Genomic DNA, 23,359 nt, shown 5'->3' with positions numbered 1-23,359 from the left:
AAAGCCTAGATACAAATATCCCTTCCCGCAAAATAAAGAACTTATTTCGTTTCAACCATTTGATGCTGATTAAAGGATGTATTAAACTATTACATATTATTTTATAAAAAAAAAGACTACACTACCGTGTTACGATACGGCCATTAAGCTAGAAGTAACTAAGTAAACTTAAATACTTCAAATTTCAATGGAGAATTTTTAAAATTCAAATATAAATGCGACTTTTTCAAATGTTTTCATACTTCAATACGAGTTAAAAACTAGATAATCCACCACTAGTTAGCAGATTTAAAAAACAAATATTGATTTAAAAGAAGGTGTCTTTAAATCGCATTGCTAGTTTTTTATGCACAAGGAAGGTCTTTTAGAACTTATATTCTTGAATAAATTTTTTTTCATTTCATTCTTACCAATTTCTCTATTTTTTTTTTTTTTGGATTTATTTCATCTGTTATTTGCTCTCTGTTTCTTACCAGATACAATCATCGCATACAAGTGCTTGATCCGCAAGGACGTTTCCTGCGCGCCTTCGGTTCGCAGGGCACCGCAGATGGCAAATTCAATTATCCTTGGGGCGTAACAACCGATGCACTCGGCTTCATTTACGTTTGCGATAAGGAGAACCACAGAGTGCAGGTAACCATCATCTCCTTCCATCAGTATGCTTCATCTCCATTCCCATCTCCACCTCGCAGAGCATCCCAATGTCTCTTTCCATTCGTTCGTTCATTTCGTCAGCATCGACTCGATTTCCATGCAAATATTTATAATCATCTGGGCAAGGACCTTGCCCAATTTGTCACACTTGAGCTACGGCCAAGCACCATGGTCCAAGTCCAAGCCCAAGCCATCGGTAGCATCAGCAATTTTTATTCGCTTAACTGCGATATATATTTCTGTGTACTTTTCGTTGGAGCTGGCTGGACTGTATAGATGGCCCTTTTTTTCTTGTTTTTTACATTTTTCCCATTACAATTTGCCAACTTATATGTATTTTCGCCAGGTTTTCCAATCCGATGGTTCCTTCGTTGGTAAATTCGGTTCCTGCGGCCGTAGCGAGGGCCAGCTTGAGCATCCGCATTATATAGCCGTATCAAATACGAATCGTGTGATTGTTTCCGATTCGAATAACCACAGGATTCAGGTAAGTCAAAACCAAAAACAACAACACCAAATGACCTCCCTATCCTCAACATCCTCATCCAATACTTGGGATATCCACTTTCACTTCATGCCTGTCTGGCCATGTGAGCAATTTTAATTAAAATATGTTCAAACACAAGCGAGACCAGTCACAGGACCTGGACCAGATTTTCAGAGATTCGAGATTCATGCATATATTTTTTTTATTTTGGCTTTAAGTCCCCTTCCCTCCGTATTGACCGCTTCCTTTTATATTTCATTTGTTTCATTGCCTTGTCACCCATCCACAGATATTCGATGTGAATGGCAAGGTGCTGTCCACGGTGGGCGGTGAAGGCTCCGACGATGGTCAATTCAAGTTTCCACGGTAAGTAAATTGAATTAACTCTTTTTTTTTTTGCGTTTTTTTCCATTTTCTTAATTGGCAAATTGTCAATGTTTGTGGTTGTGACTTTTTCTCTCTTTCTGTCTCTTATACAGGGGCGTTGCTGTGGACGATCAGGGCTATATATTTGTGGCCGATTCGGGCAATAATCGCATACAGATCTTCAATCCAGATGGCAGTTTTCTCAAGACTTTCGGCTCTTGGGGCTCCGGCGATTCGGAGTTCAAAGGACTCGAAGGTGTGGCCATCATGTCCAATGGCAACATTTTGGTATGCGATCGCGAGAATCATCGTGTTCAAGTCTTTTGATAGCAACCCATTGCATTATCTAATGAAACTCTTTTCATTTATTTTACTTTACTTTATTTACCGACATTTGTATAAAATCGCAACAAAAAAAAAACAAACCAAAACCAAGAATAATATAATGTCTTTATTTCTAAATATGCTTAGAAATTTTGCTCAATTATCTTAAAAGCAAATGCCAAATACAAATCGACAAAAAAAAATTGTTAAACTAGAACGAATAAAAACAAAAAAAAAAAATATATAAAATAAAATCCAAAGCGAAAACTCGTCAGAGTTTGAGTGAAAAAAAAAATCAACCATATTCTGGTAAAATCATTTATTTAGTTTTGCGGACCCAACTGGCTTTATTACATAGCATTCAAGGGCCTCTAATTGAGATTTATCTGCGTGCAGCCCAACAATTTCCCACACAATTTGCTTTTGCCCCTGTTGCTGCTGGTGCTTCCCGTTTGGGATGAAGGCACACACTTTATTAAATTAAGATGTTCGGCTGCAAAATGAAACTTTTTGGAGCACTTGGCATAAACTATTTGGTTTAGCACACATCTGCGTACAGGGACAGATATGGAACGAGAGAGAGATAGAGCAAAAAAAAAGGGGGAAAGAGAAAGTGTAGAACAAGAGCTTTAGCAGCAACAGATTTATGTGTAGCCGCATAAATTTGTTTGCTAGCAAATGTTGTGCATACACCATGCACGCGAGGGACGTTTAAAAGTTAATCAAAATTTTATCATATCATCAAACAAACATTGTACTTTACAGATAATTAATGATAGAAAGAGAAGAATTTAGCGAAGGAAATATGTCTGTATTGCATGTGATACATATCGTTGCCTACTTTTTTGGGTCATCCACTCGGTCAGTCGTCATAACGTTGCCTACAAAATCGAATTGGTTTTGTCAGCTTTTAGAGAGATCCAATTTTGGTAAGTTTAAGTTGATAAAAAGTTAATCAATCTTTAAGTCTAGAGTAGACAGAACATTGCTATAACTTATCAAACAAAACCTAAATAATTTCACAGGCGAATTAATCTATAACTTGTAAACATTAAAAAAAGTTATGAATGACATTTTGACTTTTTTAGAGCCCATATACTTTTTAAATACCCCTCGTTGGGAGTATGTGTGTGTACATACACCTATGTACATATGTACATGTAGTCAACACAACTGTTGGCAAACAAAAGCTAGTGAAAAAACAGTAAGAGGCAAATATCTACTTAGGGATTCATAATATTAAACGAATTTAGCATGCCCTCTAAAAACAATATGTAAATAAATATTTTTAATAAATATATAAATACTTAACGTTATATATATAATATATTCTATAAAAATTGTATTTTGATTCAGTTTTTTATTGAATTTATAAATATTTATGTCCTGCAAGGTCAGATAGTGAATTAAAAATTACTTAAATAAGATGATTAAAGATTTTATTTAGTTAGTATTTAACGTGTAAGAACAATGTTATTGTTGGGTAAATAGAATTATTATTTTATGTATTTGTCATAAAAAAAACTATTCCTGTAGTAATATAAATGTGTTTATGTGTATGGCCAAAACATTTTTCAATTTTTTGCAAGCTGTTGATACATTTAAATAGCCTTACAATTTTAACAACGAAATTTCGACATAATTAATTAATTAACTTAGATTGATAAAGATATAGAGCTATATAAGTGAACATCAAGAATTCAAACATAATTAATTAATTAATTAGTCCAACAGAAAATAAGTTAATCTGGGTGAAGGTTTTATGCAAGTATAATAGGTTTAGTATGAATTATGATGAACTATTATCGATTTTTTGATTTAGATAATAACTATTTAACATCAAGTTCCAATCACTAAAATTATAAAAATTTTAGATACGAAATAATGAAAAAATGCATCATTTAATTTTGTATGCACTTTAAATTATTAAATTAGCATTTTAATTAAGTTATAAAATCCAGTATATTTCCTCCAGACATTAAACATAACATTTATTTTATATTTAATTTATTTGCTGTTTCACTTGTTTAATTTGTAACCAATTGCTTTCAAATAAATTTAGATTAGTTTACGTTAGTTTTTTTTTAACTCAATAGTCTACAATTTAATTGGTGTATATTGAAATACCAAAAGGGCTACAACAAGTGAATAAATGAAATAAATATATAGCTCAGCGGACTTAAACTCAACTGCCATTCCCAAAAATAACTGGGCTAGCTTATGTATACAAATCACAATTCACCTATTCTTCTGGCTTAACAATGACTGAAAAGTTTGTGGGAACAATTGAGTCAAGAGCCAGGCGAAAGAATAAGAGTTCTATTCATTTGGCAGTCTAGTTTGGTATTCTAGTCCATGTACCTTATGGAACTTCTTTTGATCATTTTTTTTTGTTTCTTTTCCCTTTCCCTTTGCCTACCCTCTTAAGACTTGTTCGCCTGTCTCGCACATTCGCACTCTTCTCATACAAATGACGCAAAATGTTGCCAGTGTAAGTAAGTTTTATGTGATTAAAATGCATGTGAGTTTCAGTTTGTGTCTGACTGTATGTGTGTGTGTATGTCTGTGTTTGGTTGTATTTGTGTGTGGGAATGTGTGCTATCAAACTTTATGGTTATATTCCTATCTTCTCCCCACTTCCGTTGTGGCTCTTCCTCACATTCTGCATCTCTATCTTTATCTTTGGTTGATTACATAATAAAATTCTTTGATTTGCAACATTCGCAATTAACCTTTTGATTGACTGCGTCAGAACAGCCTTCTTGTATTTGAAGCCTATAAAATTACAGAGAAAAACCTACATACATACATACATTCTCACTCTTACTCTTGATTCTTTTGTGTGCAATTACCTTTCTTGTAATTGAATTAAATGTGACTATTTTGCCTTTCAATTAGCGCATTAAGACGCGCGACCAAATGTTTCAGGGACATAAGAATGAAAATGAAATGCAACATTTTCTCTTTCTATGTGTGTGTGTGTGTGTGTGTGGAAAATAAAGCGAAACAATTTGCCAAAGTGCCAACGATTTTTGCACAAAAATTTTATAGCCCATATGGGCGTGGCACTTTCTCCTACTTTGCACATAAATTACAGTTTTTCATGAGCAAACATGGCAAAAGCAGCAACAGAGCATAGCGAATAGCGAGCGCACGAGTCAATTTTTATTACTTGTAATTTTTATTTGTCATATTTGCATGTGGCACGTGCCACATCGCAGGAAAAAAAGAGCCAGAAAACCAAACAAAAACGAACCAAATTACAAATTTCATTTAAATTAACTATACTTGAAAGATGGTAAAGAAATGGCTGGGGTATGGCATTTAATTGGAACACGTTCGCCAACAAACATTTACTGGCTGTTGTTTTATGCCCGGCCAAATAGCCCAGTGATAAAGAATTCTAAAGTGGTTAACACACACACCCATACACACACACACACCATACATTGAGTGAAAGAGTGTGGCAAACTTTGGCTAAAAATCAAAGCAACTGGCACAAGTTTAAGCATTTTACTGCTGCCAAAAAGAAGAGAAGAACTTCCAACAAGTTTCGACATATTCGAACATTCGCATAGCCCCAACAGTAGCAGCAGCAGCCCGGAGGCAGTCAAAAAGCAGTTACTTTTGATTTTCATCGCTTTACTTTTGATTTTCATTTGTTTGCACACTTGCAGTTGCTTTTACACCCTCTTTTCTCTTGCCCTTTGCCTCATCACTTCAGCCCTCAGCCTGGCCCTAGCTTTAGCCCTTTGTCGGCCCATGGCATATTTATACCTCGCTTTGGCAGGGAAATCAATCTGGAGAAGCCGCCAAACAGGCAAGTCCCACAAACTGGCTTTCAAAAATTTCATGGAAAGACTTTGTGTTACTCTGTACGATTGTCATCAAATTTTATTAAACTCACTTTAGTTTGGCAACATTTTCTAATTGAATGGTGTCTACATTCATCATCAAAGCTAAGTTCTGGGATTTCATTTGCGAACAATTTAGCAACAAAATGTTTCATCTTATTTGAAGCTAGTTTGAAGCTAGTTTGAAATTGGTTATTTAATGATAATTTTGATTGATAATTTTAACTTTATACTTTAGATTTAATAAATGTAGTCTTTAGGCATTAGCTTGACTTGACCTTTTTAATATAACAATCTTATTCTAGTGGAAATATCAACAAGTCCCTTTGATTTTAGTGATTGATTCCTTGGTCCACTGGCCAGCTATATTTTCATCAAACTAATGAGTGCTTAAGTTTTCATATTTACCAATATCAGAACATTAGAACATCAGAGCTTGTACTAAATGAAGACTATTCTTTGTAGAGAATAAACATTAAAAAAGTACTCATTTTCTTTTCATCTGTTAGTTAGAAATCCTTCAAGAGTCAAAACTTCTGTTTTAGATATTCAATGTAAATATTTCCACATATTTTTGTTAAAGAGCTGTTTTCTTTTTGGTATAATCAAATAAAATTATAATATAATCAAATTTATATGATTAAATGCAATTCATGTGTATTTTATAAATTGTATTATTAAGATTTAAGCAAGGAAGACCATTTTAAATCAACTGGAGACACTAAAAGCTTCTTTTTTTCAATAACATAATTTCTTGATTGACTTTTACCCATTTTCGTATCCTTATATCCTAACTATCCTTAGACTAATGTTATTCTGAATTAAATCATATTATCTCCAATGAATGTATACAAAGGTGAAGACAACTACATTCATTCAATTACATCTTGAAAAATTGACCAAAGGTATAAAAAATCTAAAAACAGGAATATAGTTGATTTTAAAAAGGAAATCAACTCAAAAATAAAACGAAATCATTTGAAAATCTTTTTTTAAACGTCTTATTTTCTAAATGACCAGCATTACTTACAATTGCCGTTTATAAATAAATAACTTAACCAGAATCACCTTCCAGTTGATTAAACCTTGATGCTTGAATTTACTAACTTAAGCTTTCCAAGGTCTGCTAATGCTGATTAGGAATGCATAGTGAATATAGTTAATAGTATTGCCACTTTTAGTGGTTATATAAATTTTGATTACTTTAATATACCCTCTTTGCCCTCACTTCGGGTACAGGGTATAAAAAAAGAAGTGGAGTCGCAGCTGCGATTGGGGCTAATGGGTGGATGGATACTGGGATTGCTGGGGAGTGTTGGAGTGAGTCTGACCCACAGTGCAATTTTTATGTGCGTTCGATTTTGCGCGCTTGTTTCTGAGCGTTTTATGAGCTGGTAAAAGTTTATGTAGCGCTCCTCTTCTTGCACCTCGGCCTCCCCTTGCTTAACCCACCGACATTTCAAAGTACTTACCTCTCTGTTTCAGTTTGTGTATGTTTCCCCAATGCGCTTTAAACGAAAGTTGCATAAAAGCGAACATTTTTGGAATGCGTTTCGTATGGATTCATTTTTTTTGTTTGCATTTTTGTTGTTGTTTTTTTTTTTCGCAAAACTTTTCTTTTCAGCTAGCAGCCATTTTAGATTCGCAAGCCAAAATAGTCGTAGATTTATGATTCAGTTTTATACAGTCGTTTTTCGTTTATGCAATTTGCGGATCATGTTGAAGGTTTTCCCTTCGAATATTCGACAGTATTCGAGATGTTTTTTAGCCACGCTCTTAAGCATTCTCATTTTCCATATCTTTTGTGTCACAGCTGCTCGCTGGCCACCAAAATGGAAACCCTTTTTGCTTATTACTTTTCATTTTGACTGGCTGCAGTAGCCACTGAGTTTTTCTTCTCTTTCCCTTTTCGCAAGTTTTTCATGTCAGTGCACAATAAAAAAAAGAAAGAAAGAAAAACCAAGCAAAACAAAGCGGGAAGGAAACAAAAAGAAAAAAAAGCCAACGCCTGCCCAGGAGCAACAGCTGGTCACCTTTTTGGCAGTTAAGTGTAAAAAATGCTTAATGCCACACACCCGCACACACACACACACACACAAACACACACCTTAAACACTCTCATATACACACAAACACAGAGACGCACACACTTCAAATAAATAACTGACTGGGCGATGTTTTGCCAACAAGAAAATGTAAAGAGACCAAAAAAATGAAATAAAAAAACACGTATACGCCCAGTTGGTTTACCGACCTGTCAATATCCTATGCCAATACCCGATTTTAAAATCGATGTTCGGGCCGATAGAGAAAGATAAATTAGAGAATCTTTTTTAGATGAGTTTTGGCCTATTTTCATATTGCCAAAACAAACTGTAAAGTAGAAAATTTCTTAATTTTATTATCCTTTTAAGCAGTCTAAAATTGTAAATTTTAACAACTTTTTTAAGAATTAGTCAGTGTTATTGGGCAACTCAATATACCCGTGCTGAGCATGCGAAGAGTGCGAGATAGCAAAAAAAAGGTAAGGCCACTCAGTTTCAATCAAAAATTAGAGGGCCAACTCTGTGAGAAAGTCAATTTCAATTCTAAGCCCGGCCACGTAGATTTCTCCATTTCTATTTCCGGTGACCCGGAGCCACAAGTGTGGCAACATTTGCTAAAGGCGAAATAAGAAGGTGAAGCTGGATCGGTAGCTGAAACTGTTGTAGTTGGTCTTAACCTTTTCCACTAGCCATTTCTGGCTAAAAACCCCTGGCTGCACTTGGCGGTACGTTTAATACCACTTGAGTGACTTTTTATGGGCACCATGGCCAACCAGGCATTCATGTGTGTTGGTTTCTCCGATTCGGTGTGGGCATTATGGGGGGATGCAGGGGCCGTCAGAATTCTGGGATCTGGTACTGTGTGTGAGTGAGTATGCCACTTCACTTTCTCTGTTCTCGTTTTTTGTTGTTGTTCTGTTGCCGTGTTCATCAGGACTTAGCCTTGCCATTTTTAGTTTTAAACCACCACCCACTCACCCTCGCGCAACTTGCAACGTGTCAGACGATTTTATATGCAGGGGCAGCAGCAACACAAAAACATAACAACAAAACTTTTCATTTTTATTATTTCCATTTCGGGGTTGGCCTTTTGTTTGTGTCTTTCATTGCTGTTGCTGCTGCTGCTGCTGCATCATGAAAAACATTTCACCAGCATCTGCATGCATTTAAATAAATATTTTAATAAATAAAATGGTCAGCTCAAGTCGTGGCCACAGCTGTCTGTGCCGCCCTCGCCTCCGGTCAAACATCGAGGGTCATTGAGGGGGTGGGATGCATTGGTGGCATTGGTTTCCGAAAAGTCACTCAACGCAACTCTGAGTGACATTTTTAATGGCGCTTTCCAGGACAACTGAGTAGAGATTTTCATTTCCGAAGGAATGCATTTTTTTTCCGCAACACTTTATTTAAGTCTTTTGAAATAAAAACCCCTGAAAATATAAACCATTTAACTATGCATACGTAAATAGAGTTATTATAATTCTCCTGCCAAAAAAGCATACGTAAATAGAGTTATTATAATTCTCCTGGGGATTTTGGTGTAAGTGACATGAATAAACATTCAACATTTATCTCCTAAAGTATGTGATTTTGCACTTAAATTGTTTATTGAATAAGACTATCAGATGCAGATTTTTTGTGTAGTTCTTTTTGTTAGTTGTGTTTCTTTTATGTTATTTGTGGGACTTTAACATTTTGAGCTTATTTGCTTTTAGTGGTAGCTTAGATGTAGACTAAACAAGTTAATAGTTTATGCTTTTTAAAGGAAAACATCGGAAGTGCATGCTGAATAGAATCAACCAAAAGACATATCAAAGAACAAAATGTTTTCAAATTTTGATTTCTGTGCCATAAAAACTAATTAGGAAAAGTACTTAGAACCATTTTCTTTGATAGCATTCAACCAAGATAGAAGACCATTTGATTTAGCAAGAATTTATTCCAAGAACGAATCGTTCTGAAGCAACTTGAACTTGAACATCATGAAATGGAGATAGGGCCATGATGGTGAATAATAGAAGCTTTCTTGCATCACTTTTGCTAGAATATTCCCACAATTGCCACATCCTCAGCACTCCCAAGAGAAGGTAACACAAAATTTAAAAGGAACAAGAAACGGAAGTTCAGGAACGTGACTGTGTAACTATCTTTTAGAGTGGTGAAATGATAGAATTTATATGAAAATATAATCTAAGATTTTGATATCTTCAGATAGAAAGAGAAAATAACTACAAGTTGCTCTATGTGCTATAAGTTTCTTGAATATAGACCAAGTTTGAGCAGCAAATTGAGGGAATTAAGTTGGTATTCAAATTCACGAAGCCCTAAATTTTATATACCTCTTAATCTAGATCAATTGATCAATTTGTGGTTTTACAAATGAACTTGTTTTCATTTAACATTATCTTTATTCAATAACTTTTAAATGAATTTAACAAATTAGAAATTAGACTTTACCACCTGTTCAGTATTTCATCTTCTTATTTAATTAAATTTAGTTATTCAGTGTGAACAAAGTTGGCTGATTTTGTATTGGTATTTTGGAATGTAAACAATATTAATTTTTTAAAAAGTGTATGTTGCCATCGAAAATTCACGGCTTTACTTTTTTATTGTCAAATGATCTTGAATTTTTCATGCCCATCAAAAATGAAACTTATAAACTTGCATAGAACTTACATATAGAAAAGAATTTATTAGAAAAAATTTGTTTGCAATATAAAAATACCAATGAAGTGAGTGAGTTCGTATGACAGTGATCAAGAGAGTCAGTAAACAAATAAGACAGTGAACAAGTGAGTTGATGAGCAGCAGTTTAGTCGATGGGAGAACAAGTTAGCTAAAAATGAAGAAGGAGACAAAGAAACATCGATAAGTCTGATCTTGTAGTTTTTTTTTTTAATTAGCAACTTTTGCTTCTTATTTAAACAAAAGTTAGGTATATAATCTTGCTATCTCTATCAGCAACGCTGTCTTTAGCATTTTTGACCAGAATAATAATTGAAACATTTGAATGCTATGGATTGGCTTTATTTCATCAGAAAGGGGCTATGTTTGGATTTAAAAAATATTGGCACGGACTTTAGCCAACTATCAAATCAATCAACAAAATTTAATTACAAATCTATTAACACGAGAAGGATATTTTAAGAAAATGAATATAAAATGTATTTGTGTACATCATTAACTTAATTAAACCAAACCGAATGATTTACACCCATCAGATATAAAGCAGATTTCGTTTGTTTCTATTCATTTAAAGGTTAAAAGTTGCACGTAAATTGAATTTAAATTTTTTATTGATTTTGATGGGAAACAACATCAGTAGAAAATACTATCTCAGTAGCAGCTGGGCGCAAATCCAACTTGAATTGAACAAAAGCGGAACTGGGCAAGGTAATATAACTTACTGAAACCTGTGTAAATAGCATTGAAACAGATAAAAAGCACCCACACACACACAGAGCTCTTGTGATTCTTCTCTAGGGAGACATATAGACAAAGAGAGAATGAGATAAAGTGGGGAGGATGAGGGCTGCTCAACATTGTGAAGTGCTTTTTAGTTTGCATAAATCAAACTAAGAGAAAATTAAACTTCAAACTAAAAGCTGCTTACAGTTTCGAGCATTAAATGGATTTTCACATTCAATGTGTGAGTCTGCATCCGTGTGTGTGTGCGTGTGTGTGTGTGTATGTGTGTGTCAGAGAGCGATGGTTATGATACTTGATCGTGACTGGGATATATAATGTTTTCCGCTCGAAGAGAGAATGAGATGAAGTATCCGTGACATGTATGGAAATTGCTTTTATCCTTTAATTTCTTATTCCATAAAGTTATTTTAATGGAAAAAAATGTTCAAGCTAGAAATTCATTTAGTGTTTCTCATTTTGCTCAGATGAATAAAGTAGCTTATAGTGGTGAAAGCTGAGAAAATTAATGTCTAAGACATGGCAGCAGAGAGCAATATCAGAAACATGAATTATGCGGCCGTGAATCTGAAGATCTAATTAAAGAGTTTTAAGAAAGCTTCAACCAATCTACATACACAAAGTTACTTTTGTTTGTAGAAAAAGAATACCAGAACGTAATAATTTGCCTCTTACTTAATGTTGATTTCAAATTTGGAGAGTTTTTTACTTTGCTTAAATCAGTTAAAAATGTTTTAGCCTTTCATATTTTCTCGTTTTGTTATTTCTCGGATGCTTTTAAGGAAGAGAAGGAGTCGTTTTTGACCCCATAAATTAAATTTATTATTGATCAGAAGACGAGTCGATATAGCAACAAACAATGCTTTATATTAATTAATTGAGATCTTATTTGACATCTTTCAGTAACTTTTTGAAGAAAAAGTATTAAAGGAATATTAATTATTAATTCTATGCCGTAGAAACCATAGATTGAAGTTTATTTATCAAGAAATATCTCAGTAGACATATAGAGGATCAGATTAAAGAAATGATTTTAAAATAGCAAGCACTGATAGGGTATTTAACAGTCGGCGCAGACAATGTTGGCTTCTATCGGTTTTTTTTTATATATTTATTTATATCAAACGTGGCTAATAACTGTTTTTTGAGCAAATTTTGGGAAAAATAAAATTTTTGTAAAATCATTAATATTTTTCAAAAAGGTCTAAAAATATTTTTAAAAAATTTACATATTTCGATAAATTTTTGTATACTCTCAAATTAATTATTTACACAAAATTTTTTATTAGAATTGTTTTTAAAGCAAATTATAGTCAGAAAGATCTAAAACATAGTAAACTTAATAGAAGTCTGCGACGTCTTTCATAATATTTAAACTTTTACCTTTTATTAAAAAAATATTTAATCCCATTGTTTTAAGAAATGATTTAAATTAAGATATTAATTAAGTTTTGATAAAAGGTTCATAAATATTTAAATTTTGTTAGTGATGACACGGTATACCCTTCTCCCACTGGCTAAAAAGTTTGCATTTACTATCATAAGTTAATGACAATAGAAAATTTTAGGATTAATAATCATTTTGGCTGAAAGAAAGATAAGTTTATACGCTGTGTGAGTATTAGACTTAATAATATAAGATAAAATATCTAAGATATAGACAATATACTAAGATACGGTGATATGATAGACAAGCGGTAGCTTGGCAAAGTACAGACAGATTTATGGCATAAATCTTTTAAAGAATTCTTGGTATTTTGGTATCTTCGATTGCACGTTGCCATCTCCAATTTATTTGAAATTTTTGCTGCATTTTGTTCGTTAGCAACTGCAGTTGAAGTTACTGCCTGCCTGTTGTTACACAATCTCCATCATTGTTCAAGGCCAATGGCTGGTTGGTTGGACTGTTGGTTTCGCCGGCATTAAGTAATTACATTGATTGTTTCCGTTGAGCTGGACCAGAATACCGGTAGAGCTGAAACTGAAGCAAAATGCCAATACTATGGAATGTGAACGAGCTGCTTATCGATATCTGGCCATATATACATATATGTATGTACATACATATTTCTCTTTCTCTGGTTGTATGTAAGTGCGTGTGTATGTGTGTTTGTTGGTCAAGCATCATGAATTTGGCATTATCAGCAACAGCTTGGCATTGCCATTGCTGTTTGGTCTGTTGCTAGCGTGGATTGGCCTGGCCTGGCCTGGCTTGCGATGGCTTGGGCTGGCTTTGTTGACGAATTAACATTTATCTTGCGCCACGTGAAATCCATTTATCACACGACTTGGTCTGAACAAAAACAATGCCCGTGCCAAGGCAAATCAACAGCATGAAATCGCATTGATATTTATTTATATTTATTTATATGTCAGTTGTTTTTGTGTGTAAGTGTGTGTGTGCTTTTGTCCCGATTCATCAAAGACACGGGTGCCTTTGGTTATGTTAATAAAAGCGGACAGACATAGACAACAGCAACAGGAAGACAACAGACAAACGATATGATATTGACGCACCAAATCTCTGCCAGTTGACCTTGGCCAAAACAAAAAAAAAACAAAAAAAAATCAGGACCAAGTCGAGTTTGGGTTATGTAGAATAACTAACAACAAAATGGTAAACCAACAACAAAATCTTATTTCCAATTGCCAGTCTCATTCTCCGAAGGTTTATTTCGAGCATTTGATTTATATTTAAATGCCTATTGAGGTCAAGTCGTGTTCATAACTCTTTGTATCGACAACGCCATCTACTGCCGCAATTTATCATAGAGCCACCATCTTCATCGTTGTCCGTCCGCCCCCAAACCCGCCCCCCATCTTGGCTCTTGGGTGTTAAATTGAAATTCCCCTTTGTGATGGCCTGGCGCCTTGGTTAATAAAATCAATGTAAGTGAAGGAGGATGAGGAGTAGTGGTAGTAGTTGGTTGCCTGGTCGGTCGTCTCCCCTTTTTTGCTCTGTGTGATCATGGGGACGATGAGTTAAAAGCTCTTTAACCGTAGACAATCCTTTCGGTGTGCCGTCGACGGCCGCATGTTAATCATGGTTCTGGAGTTCTGGTCCCCGGGTTCTTTTTGGCGTGGGCAGGCATAATTTATTGCCTTGTAAAATGAATTTACGTTAAGGTAGCCCCAGCCAGAAAAGTTTCTCAATATTTGTTGCTGGCTGCCTGCCGGCCTGCCTGCTTGCCGCTTTTGTTTTCAGTTTCAGACCAAACCGAACTAAGCCCATCCACTCACCCATCAAATTTAACCACCCACTCGCACACACGTGCGGGTCGTTGACGAGGCTCATAGTTGTCGTTCTCGAGATGCGAAATGGTAAAGGAGATGTAGTAGTTGAGCGTCTGGCTTTGGCATGTATTACAAATTTATTGCCAACTTTGATACCAGGCGTTGCCATTTTGAGCTATGCTTTTGCTCATTTCTTCTACAATTTTACTTTGTTTGGAGCAAGAAGCCACTTCCCAACTCTGACTTTATTCTAACACCTTCATTTTAGACCATTCCATGTACTTCTATCCACTTCATTTTTGCAATTTGTATGCAAAGTGAGCTATTATCGCAAGAGCATGCAATTTGTGGTAAGAAGAGAAAAAGGAATTAAATGGCGTGCAACAATTGGAGCAGACATTGTTTTTAATTCATACATTTTGTGTTTTTAGGTTTTTTTTTTTTTTTGTTGCTGTTACTCTCGATTAGCCACACGAAAGCCTGTTTCAACTATGTATTGTATATGTAGAATTTGCATAAAGGGCCTGCGATTAGGTCTCGCATGGGTAAAAGGTAAGAGGCCGCAATTTTTTGGCCATTCCGGTTCATGTTAGCCCTGTTGCATGTTTAAGCTGAAAATTGATATTAAATGCTTTGGCATAAAAAACCATCAAATGATTTCGTTACAATTTCTAACCCACACCCACACCATCCCATAAAAGTGTATGTACATACCTGTACGTGCATAATGAAGGTATTTTATTAGGCCGACCGGGTTGTGGCTCATGTGTGACTCTGATATATGCATTGCCATTAGTTATGCCTGCTGATTGTGCTAGAGATTCAAGAAATCCAATCCATCCAGCTCCACCTAGTACGAGAGGTCGTCGGAGGTTGCCAGAGTTTTGTGTTTTACACACAGTACGAGACAATCCGAGACTGGTTCGGTCACTTGGCGCAAATTAATTTGGGATTTTGCGTCTATTTGTTTGTTTGCCTGGCCACATGATACTTTCTCTCATGCCACTCACTCTCTCTCTCTCTCTCTCTTGCCACTGCTGTTCGCATTCATCACAATCACACGGTCATTGGGACTGGGATGAGGGGTTTTTTGGTGTGGAATGCTTTGCTGATAAAATTTATGTTCTCTGGCGGATACTGACTGGTTGAAGGAACATGAGCATGCATTCGGTGAGATATGTTTGAACACGTGGACATATCCAAATGCTGCCAAAGCTCAAACTGACATTTGATATATTGGTCAAGGGAGGCCCCCAGACAGCTGCAACTTGCGTATTTCCTTTTTTATCACACTCTACCTCTCTCTGTCTCTCTCTATCACAATGTGTGTGTGTGTGTGGTTAAAACAGCATTGCCATTGTTGCATGTGTAATTGCTGTGTTGAAATGCTTCTCGTCGAGTGGTATTCTATAAAAATTGAAAACGTTTAATACAAAAATATGCATCTAAAGAATCTCTTCACTTTGCATATGAGAGTGAAATTCATACCATTACAAAATGGAAATATTTTATTTGTGGTAACATGAGCGAATTTCTAATCTGGTATCAAAATTGATTGAAAATTTACCATTTCACCATTACATACTAGTAGGAACCAAGCGGTCATCGTTTCTTACGAAAGTGTGTAGTGCTGAGGCAGAATTAAGATGATCACATTTCACTCTTAAGTTTGAAATGACAGCCAAGAAACGTTTCGGACCAGACCTGCAGTCAATTTAACTTTTGGTTATAGTTTCTGGCCATTACATTAAATTCTATTACTAACTTAATTGCCAATTACGAAGCTGGAATAAAAATAATACTACATATACATATGAGCCATTATACTAGCTTTAAGTTAACTGTTTATTCTGTTCTTTAAATTTACACCCTTCAATACTATTTATTAGTCGTTCCGTCGATCTGTCCAATTAAAATTATTAACTAAAAAGTTAATTCTGTCCTCAACTACTGCCACACAAAAATATAAAATAGTCCTCTTAAACACTACGGCATTAAATTTTTATTAAGGGTCATTATTTAATCATATTTATTTAATTTAACTTAAATTAGTTGTTGCAAAACAAAACAGCAAACACTAATGAAATTTTAAGTAAGGCTCCCCTTTAACTAAGCAAAATTTTATTACTTTATTTATGACAAATTTTTATCAAAGATCTAAAGACTAAAAATAGAGACAAAGACGAGATGATTCTTTTGTCAATGACACTTTGCTGATTAAAGGTTATTAAAAGGTTAACTTTTTACTTTGATTATTAAATTCATTTATAATTGATTTTATTAGCAAAAGCAAATAACCAACAGCATGACAATATATTTTCTCAAGCACTTGAGTTAAATTTTGAACATTACCAAAACCATATGGCTTTGATACGTCATTAGTCATGACGTGTTTGAGCAAAACAAAATTGACGTCATTGACGTCATTCAAACTCACAACTCGTACATATTGACCCATATATTGCGTTTCCAGGTCAAATGCTTAAAGATGCTGATCATATTTACCGTAACAAAATTTTCGATAGCATTTCGTAGTTTTGTTTGGACAAAATTAACATACAATTGATGGCTTGTCTTTTTTCGTTAAGTTTAATTTTAATTTATAAGCCTCTTCATTAAAGGAAACTAGATATATTAACTGTCTTTGAGCTGAGTCCTTTATATTTGTAAAACGTTTAGAAACATTCAACAAGTAATAATAGTAATAATAGGAATTACTATTCTTAATTTTAAAGAACTAAGAACTTTATTGTTAAAAAAAGATATCGTTGTTAGTTATATAATCAAGTTTTTTGAGTCTCTCTGACATTATTAGTCCTCAAATCATAGTATTGGTTATTGGTACTAAAAATTCCCTTATACAAAAGATAAGATATGTTTAATTAAATTTGACAAATGTTTGAAAATTACATACAGCATCCATATTTAATTAAATTTGACAAATGTTAAAGGCTGGAAAAAATTAAAGATTTTGTGTTTTATGGTTAAAATGAAAGCTTTCAGACTTAGTTTGATTTACCTTACATTTTAAAGTATATGTGATTCATCTAATTTTATTCATCCAACAATGTGTTATTTACAAATGTAACATTTTATTTTCATTTAGACCCAATCCACAACGCATGTCTTTTATATTTAAATTATTTCAAAATATTTAATTGCAAACGGGTAAATCATTTGTAGCTTGTTTTTGAACTCAAAAATCAACAAACTCCTACACCCAAATATTGTCTTTTCGCTTGTATACAATAAACGGACTATAAAATCTTAATTAAATTGTACCTACTTTTTTTTTGTGGAACAGTTTTGTCTTATTTAGTTGTCAGCTTGAACAGAGCTAAACAAATTCATTTTTCGTTCCATTGTGTTTGTTTGTTCAGTTTGTTTTCAACTTTTTGGCTGTCGTGCCAAAATTTATTTGTCCTGCTTTTGTTGCTGGCTGTTGCTGGTGTCTGTCTGGCCATTAGTCACTCCATTACCATGAATAGTCACTGTAGGCCAAAATGAAGAGATAAATGCAGCTAGGCCAGAACTTGAAACGTGCCAAAAATTAGCGAAAACTCAACCGTCTGGCCTAGAGCGAACAAAACGTATAAAGGGGCCAGCCAAAAAAACAAAAACACCGATATAGAGAGATTTTCAGTTACATATACATATATATATGAGAAGAGGGAGGGGAGGATATAAGGGGAGGTGACTCTTGTTTTGGCCAAGTGTCAGAGCGTTTAGCATGCGCTGAATTTTAATTTCACACTTTTGCACTGCAATCAAAGGGAATTATCCAACAACAGAACAAAAACCACGCCCACGCTCTACAATAAGTGGGCGACCGGGTGTATGGTCGAGTGAACTGGACGTCATGCAATGGCATGACCAAAACTGGCCACGCCCATAAGCTGCCGTTGACTGTAATTAGCACACTTTGATTTGTATTTGGCTAACAATAAAATGACAGCTTTTGGCTAAATGGCACGCAACTTAAAAAGAAAAAAGAAAGCAAACCTTTTTGCTTCAAGCTCAAAGCAGGTCGCTCAACCGGACCGGGACCTGGACCTGATCCATGGCTCTATGACTGGAGTTGTGCTTGCCGGAAATGCCAGTGAAGTTGGCGTGCCTTCATTTCGATTGCATGGCAGGGCATACTGTGGCCAGTGGCACGCCATAAATTCTAATAAACGAGTGCAGCCTTGGCCTGGACAACCTTCTCATTCGTACTCGTACAGCATTTTTGCCCTATTGCCTCAACAGGTTTCATGGTGCGAAATATGATAGGTGCTAATTAATGCCTCGGCACACTGGCGAAACAGGTCAGAACGGATGCAGGGGAATATGGTGTTGCATTCTAAAACATTTCATTTCACTGCAATTAAGAGAATGTGCTAAATACACATATATCAACGTTTCTTTGTAGCAAGAACAATAAGATTATAAAAGAGAAATGGTAGATAATAGAGAAAAAGAGTTCATAATAATCAACGCAAAGCACGTTGTGTGCAAACTATAAAAAAAACTTGAATTAAAGCCAATGTTAGTTGCTTTAGCCGGCAATTGCATTCCTGATAAGAAACTCTACAAGAAATAACCGCTGCTACGCTGCGTATACTTGATATGTATAAGAGTTGGCATATAAGAGTCGCACATGGCACGAAACTAGCCGGGAAGAGAAAGCGCCTGCCCTCGTAGAAGATGGCAACGAACATTTTCACTTTCTAAGGCAAACAGAAATCAGGCAAGAAAACAAAAAAACAAAAGGCACACACACAATGCTGCGTGTAGACTTTAAGGCAGTTAAAATGAAACGAAGCAAAAAGTGTAACAAACACGCAAACAGGCAACTGGCAAAATGTTGGTGGGGCAAAACGCGAAAAGGCAAAAGGTAAAGCCAAAAGGTGCGAAAAAGGCGTGTATATGGGCTTCGGGTCTCTTGGCCATCATGCAAGCCGAAACAAGACAAAGAACAACAGAATACCAACATCAGATAGAGTGACTCTATATAGTATATACACACACACACACACACACAGAGTGGCTAAAGCAAAAGTTGGTTTGTGAACTAAAATGCTAACCCCCTTCTGTTGGGTCATGAAGTCATACTGAGATTAGGGCTTGGTCACGATTATCATATGCCAGAGAGGGTGAGAAAGAGAGCTACTTAGTAATAATTGCAAAAGTCTAAACCAAGGGCTTTGTTGCAAATTAAATTCCTAATTTCATTAGCGAATAAAAATGTGCAAAAAATGTTAGCGGGGCAACAAATATTATATATGGTACGACCTAAATAATGGGCACGAGCAATGCTTAACTAAGAACTTAGTTAAATTCTTTTACAATTAGCTTGGTAGGCAAGTTCTGTTTTCATCAACCATACTTAATCATCCATATCAAACGTGGATTTGTAACCGTCTCGATTTTCATCATTTATTAATTCGTATTAAAGATTCAGAACATAATTTGCTAGTTCTTCTGGTTTGTTATGTTCTTTTTAGCTTCTTGTTAATGAGACCGAAATAAACTAGCATACTTATACATTATTCTGTTTGTAAGAGAGACGTGAATATAATAAAGCAAAAGTTATCATTAAACCTATTAAATATTTAAATGGAAATCATCTTAAATGACTAATTTTAAGTTTGTGCTGTTGATGTGGCATTAATTTTGACTAAAAGTATTTTAATTTCACTTTTAATATGAATTTAATATTAAAATTTAACACTCACATCTACATCTATTTTAAATTAAGACAAAAATTGTATATGGCTTTTCTCTTTTATCTTAAAGAATTTATTTAGTTAATCAGCACTGTATTAAAGCATTTTAAGTACCTAAAAGTAACAAAATGAGGCAACGCTTTAACCAAAATTAAGATGATAAATTTAGTGACAAAAAATTTAAATAATACAAAATTTTTAAGCTTTCTTCTCAGTTGCTTTATAAATCATTTGCCAAATATTTACATTAAGGTATATCGATGAAATCTGATTTTTAATTAAAACAGAAAGCACTTTCATTATGCACACTCTTTGTTTATAATTTTCTCTTTGCTTTTGTGAGTATATATGAGTTTGTTTGACCCATGATCCCCTTGGCTATTGCATTTCCTGTCAATGCATTCACTTTTCGTATTGTTTGTTGTTATGCTGATTACACTGGAGAGGCAAGTTAATGCTCAAACATATTTTTGCCTTTAACTCTGTTTTTCTTTGTGTTGGATGTAGTCATTCATCGGAATTCACAAGTCAAATGACACAAAACCACAAGGCGTCAGTGAAGTGAGGGAGGGTGAGGCAAAGAGATATGGCTTTGATGTGGCATGTATAGAGTCTCTGAAGTGCATTGTGAGTAAATTGCATTGCTCGATTCGGTTGCAGTTGCTGATGCAGATGCTGCATGAACATTAAATTCCAATTTCATGTTCATTTATTGTGCTTGGTAACGTTCTGGCACGGAAGTAACAATGTCAGTGGCTGAACTTAGCCAAGGCCGCAGTCAAGTGCAAAACTTTCGCTCAACGTTTTCAAGTGTTTGCCAAGTAAATATGTAAAAATTCAACAAGAGCAATAACTACACGCACACACACACACATAGACACAGACACATCCATATGCATGTGCATAAAAATTAAGCGAACGGTACTTGTAGCTAGCAACAACAACAACAACAACAACAACTTTACATACATGGGAAGTGTTTCCCAACACTCTAGAAGAAAAAAACGAATGCAACAGTCGACAGGCAACTTCCGCTGGGCGTTGAGCATCACGCCGGCTGCAAATTCACATCCACACTCTCAACTACTCTCATCTTCTTCATTCTCATTCTCTATTTGCTCATCCTCAGTCTCATCCATCTACACTTTCTCTAACCTCTTGCTCCTTCTCATACTGTGCTGCTCTGGTTTATTCTATGGCCATCGTCATCACCCATGCCTGGACACCCTTCGAGCTACAACAGTACAAAAAAAAAAAAAAAAAAAAAAAGAAAAACCCTGCTGCAAACTTTCCCAGTAAGTTTCAGTTTAAGTTTTTTTTCTTATTTTTTTTAACTTGCCCAAGGGCTGCAACCAGCTTCTTCTTCGGTTCCTCGGCTCCAGCTATGGTTGTGGCTGTTGCAAGTTGCCAGTTGAAACTTTAAGCCTTTCCCTTGAAAACGTTGTCGTTGCTTCCTTCGTCATCGTCGTCATTTTGGTACGTGTTTGTGTTCATTACGTACGTGTCCTTTTTGGCATTTTGCGCAAGTTGTCAGCGCCAAAAGCTGCTGGCGCTGGCCAAAGAATAAGCTCAACACAGACATGATAAAAGTAACAACAAGAAAGCCAACAGGAAAAAAAATATAGAAACTTGAAACTAACTTGACTTTACAATTTAGCCAACTATAACTATAAATTGTAAACGGTTGAACGAAATTTTATCCAGAGAACGAATCAGCTTTCTGCTATACCTTATACTATATATATTTTACTACAATTTAGTATTGAAAATCTATTGAATGATATTAACTTCTCCGATATGAAATTTGTTATTCAGCAAATTTTTTTTCGTGGAAAATTAATTTCAATTATTTTGCAATTAGCGTGTCAGAGGATGCAATTTACCAGGTAACTTGCTGCTGCTTACCTGTCAATCTGTCAGGTCTGCCAACCTGACTGGCAAAGCAACATCTGCACCTGGCTTCAGAATATTGTCTTCTTTTCCCCTTTTACAGTGGGTTGGAGGATAAAAAACAAACTGAATCGATATTTTCAAAGTATAATAAAATGTTAATGGATGGTACACTGTGTTTTTTAGAAGTTTTCAAATGAAATGTGAATATTTTTGTATTGTTTGTATTGATTCTCAGTCTTTCAATTGACTTTGAACATACTGAAATGTTTATTCCTTATATCACAGATCTGATAGAGTTAACTTATTTATTTTTACTCGTTTTATTTTTCAGTAAATATTTACTTAAGCTATCAATTTTGACGAACATATGCCATATTAATCAAAACAAAATATAGATGGATAGTTTGTGAAAGCTTGTTGGGGATAAGTCAGATAAAAGTCATCGATGACATATCTAATAAAGTCATCGGTGACATTTCTGAATAAGTCATTTCTGAAAAAGTCTTCGATGACATTCCTGAAAGTCACCGATAACGTTTCTTATGAAGCCATCGATAACATTTCTACATTTTTCTTTACACTTTTCTTATGTGGAAAAGTTGTGGAAAAGCCAGTTGATTTTCTAAAAACATTGCAAAAAGCTTTTAGTTTGAAAGGATTCTTTGAGAAAATGCATGCAAATGACTGCGTCCGATTGTCGCTAGGTCATGGCTATTGCAGTATTTTATGCATTATCTGCTAAACTAATTGCGATATAAACTTTAGTATACATGCTGTGACTTTATGAGTCAGTTATGGCTTAAATATAAACGATGGAGTTGAATATAACAATTTGATAATTTATGAGTAGTTTCGATTTCAAACTATTCCAGAGTCCTTTAGAACTAGCTATCTACTTGGTTATGACCATCACAAAAAGGACACTTGGCCGCAACTTGCAAAACTTTTTTCTTTGCCAAGGAGTCTGTGCTTTTGTTAGGCCACGCCCATTTGGGCAATCTTCTTTAGCGGTGTCAACAATTTCAAAATGAGTTTGTTGCCATCAACTTCATTATTATCATCGTCATCATCATCATCATAAGCTTTAGCACCAACATCGTCAGCGAGAGCCATAAATATTTTTACTTGCTTATATTTTTTTGTAAACGCATTTTATGAGCTGTTTTACCTGCAGCGCTTTAATGAACAAGACTTAAATGTGTTGTTGTTTTTGCTGTTATTCTTGTTGTTATTGTTATTGGGGGATGTTGTCAAAGTTGTTGCGAACACCTCGAAAGTGGCAGCTGCCTGGACATGTCTGGTGTGTACCTAGTTAGTTTGGCTCCACATTTTTGTCCTCTATTGAGGTACTATGGCTGCAAT

General features: G+C 35.0%; 1 protein-coding gene and 1 long non-coding RNA gene across 8 annotated transcripts in view; one reads left to right on the top strand and one right to left on the bottom strand.

Annotated features, from left to right (window-relative positions):
• The window catches only part of LOC6638499 (RING finger protein nhl-1), a 29,990-nt gene extending 27,937 nt beyond the window's left edge, over positions 1–2,053 (top strand). For 4 of the 7 annotated variants that reach the window (XM_023177433.2, XM_023177426.2, XM_023177440.2 and 1 more), the window contains 4 exons: positions 477–636; positions 1,004–1,144; positions 1,434–1,510; positions 1,624–2,051. In XM_023177433.2, the coding sequence (XP_023033201.1) occupies positions 477–636; positions 1,004–1,144; positions 1,434–1,510; positions 1,624–1,837 (592 nt within the window). In that variant the 3' untranslated portion in view covers positions 1,838–2,051. Of the gene's footprint in view, positions 1–476; positions 637–1,003; positions 1,145–1,433; positions 1,511–1,623 lie in introns of all 7 variants that reach the window. The other 3 variants (XM_023177441.2, XM_023177436.2, XM_002061455.4) reach the window with 2 other exon arrangements.
• Positions 2,054–14,872: 12,819 nt separating this feature from the next.
• On the bottom strand, positions 14,873–22,116 carry LOC124459820. Its single transcript, XR_006953827.1, has 3 exons — positions 22,010–22,116; positions 15,111–15,803; positions 14,873–15,007 (listed from the first exon to the last, which is right to left on the bottom strand). It is a non-coding gene; the product is annotated as an uncharacterized LOC124459820 (long non-coding RNA).
• Positions 22,117–23,359: the final 1,243 nt, after the last annotated feature.

This window comes from Drosophila willistoni, assembly GCF_018902025.1.
Source record: "Drosophila willistoni isolate 14030-0811.24 chromosome 2L unlocalized genomic scaffold, UCI_dwil_1.1 Seg139, whole genome shotgun sequence".
NCBI classification, from domain to species: Eukaryota; Metazoa; Arthropoda; class Insecta; order Diptera; family Drosophilidae; genus Drosophila; species Drosophila willistoni.
Note: the sequence above shows the minus strand (reverse complement) of the source record. Positions and strands in the feature narration are given on the sequence as shown.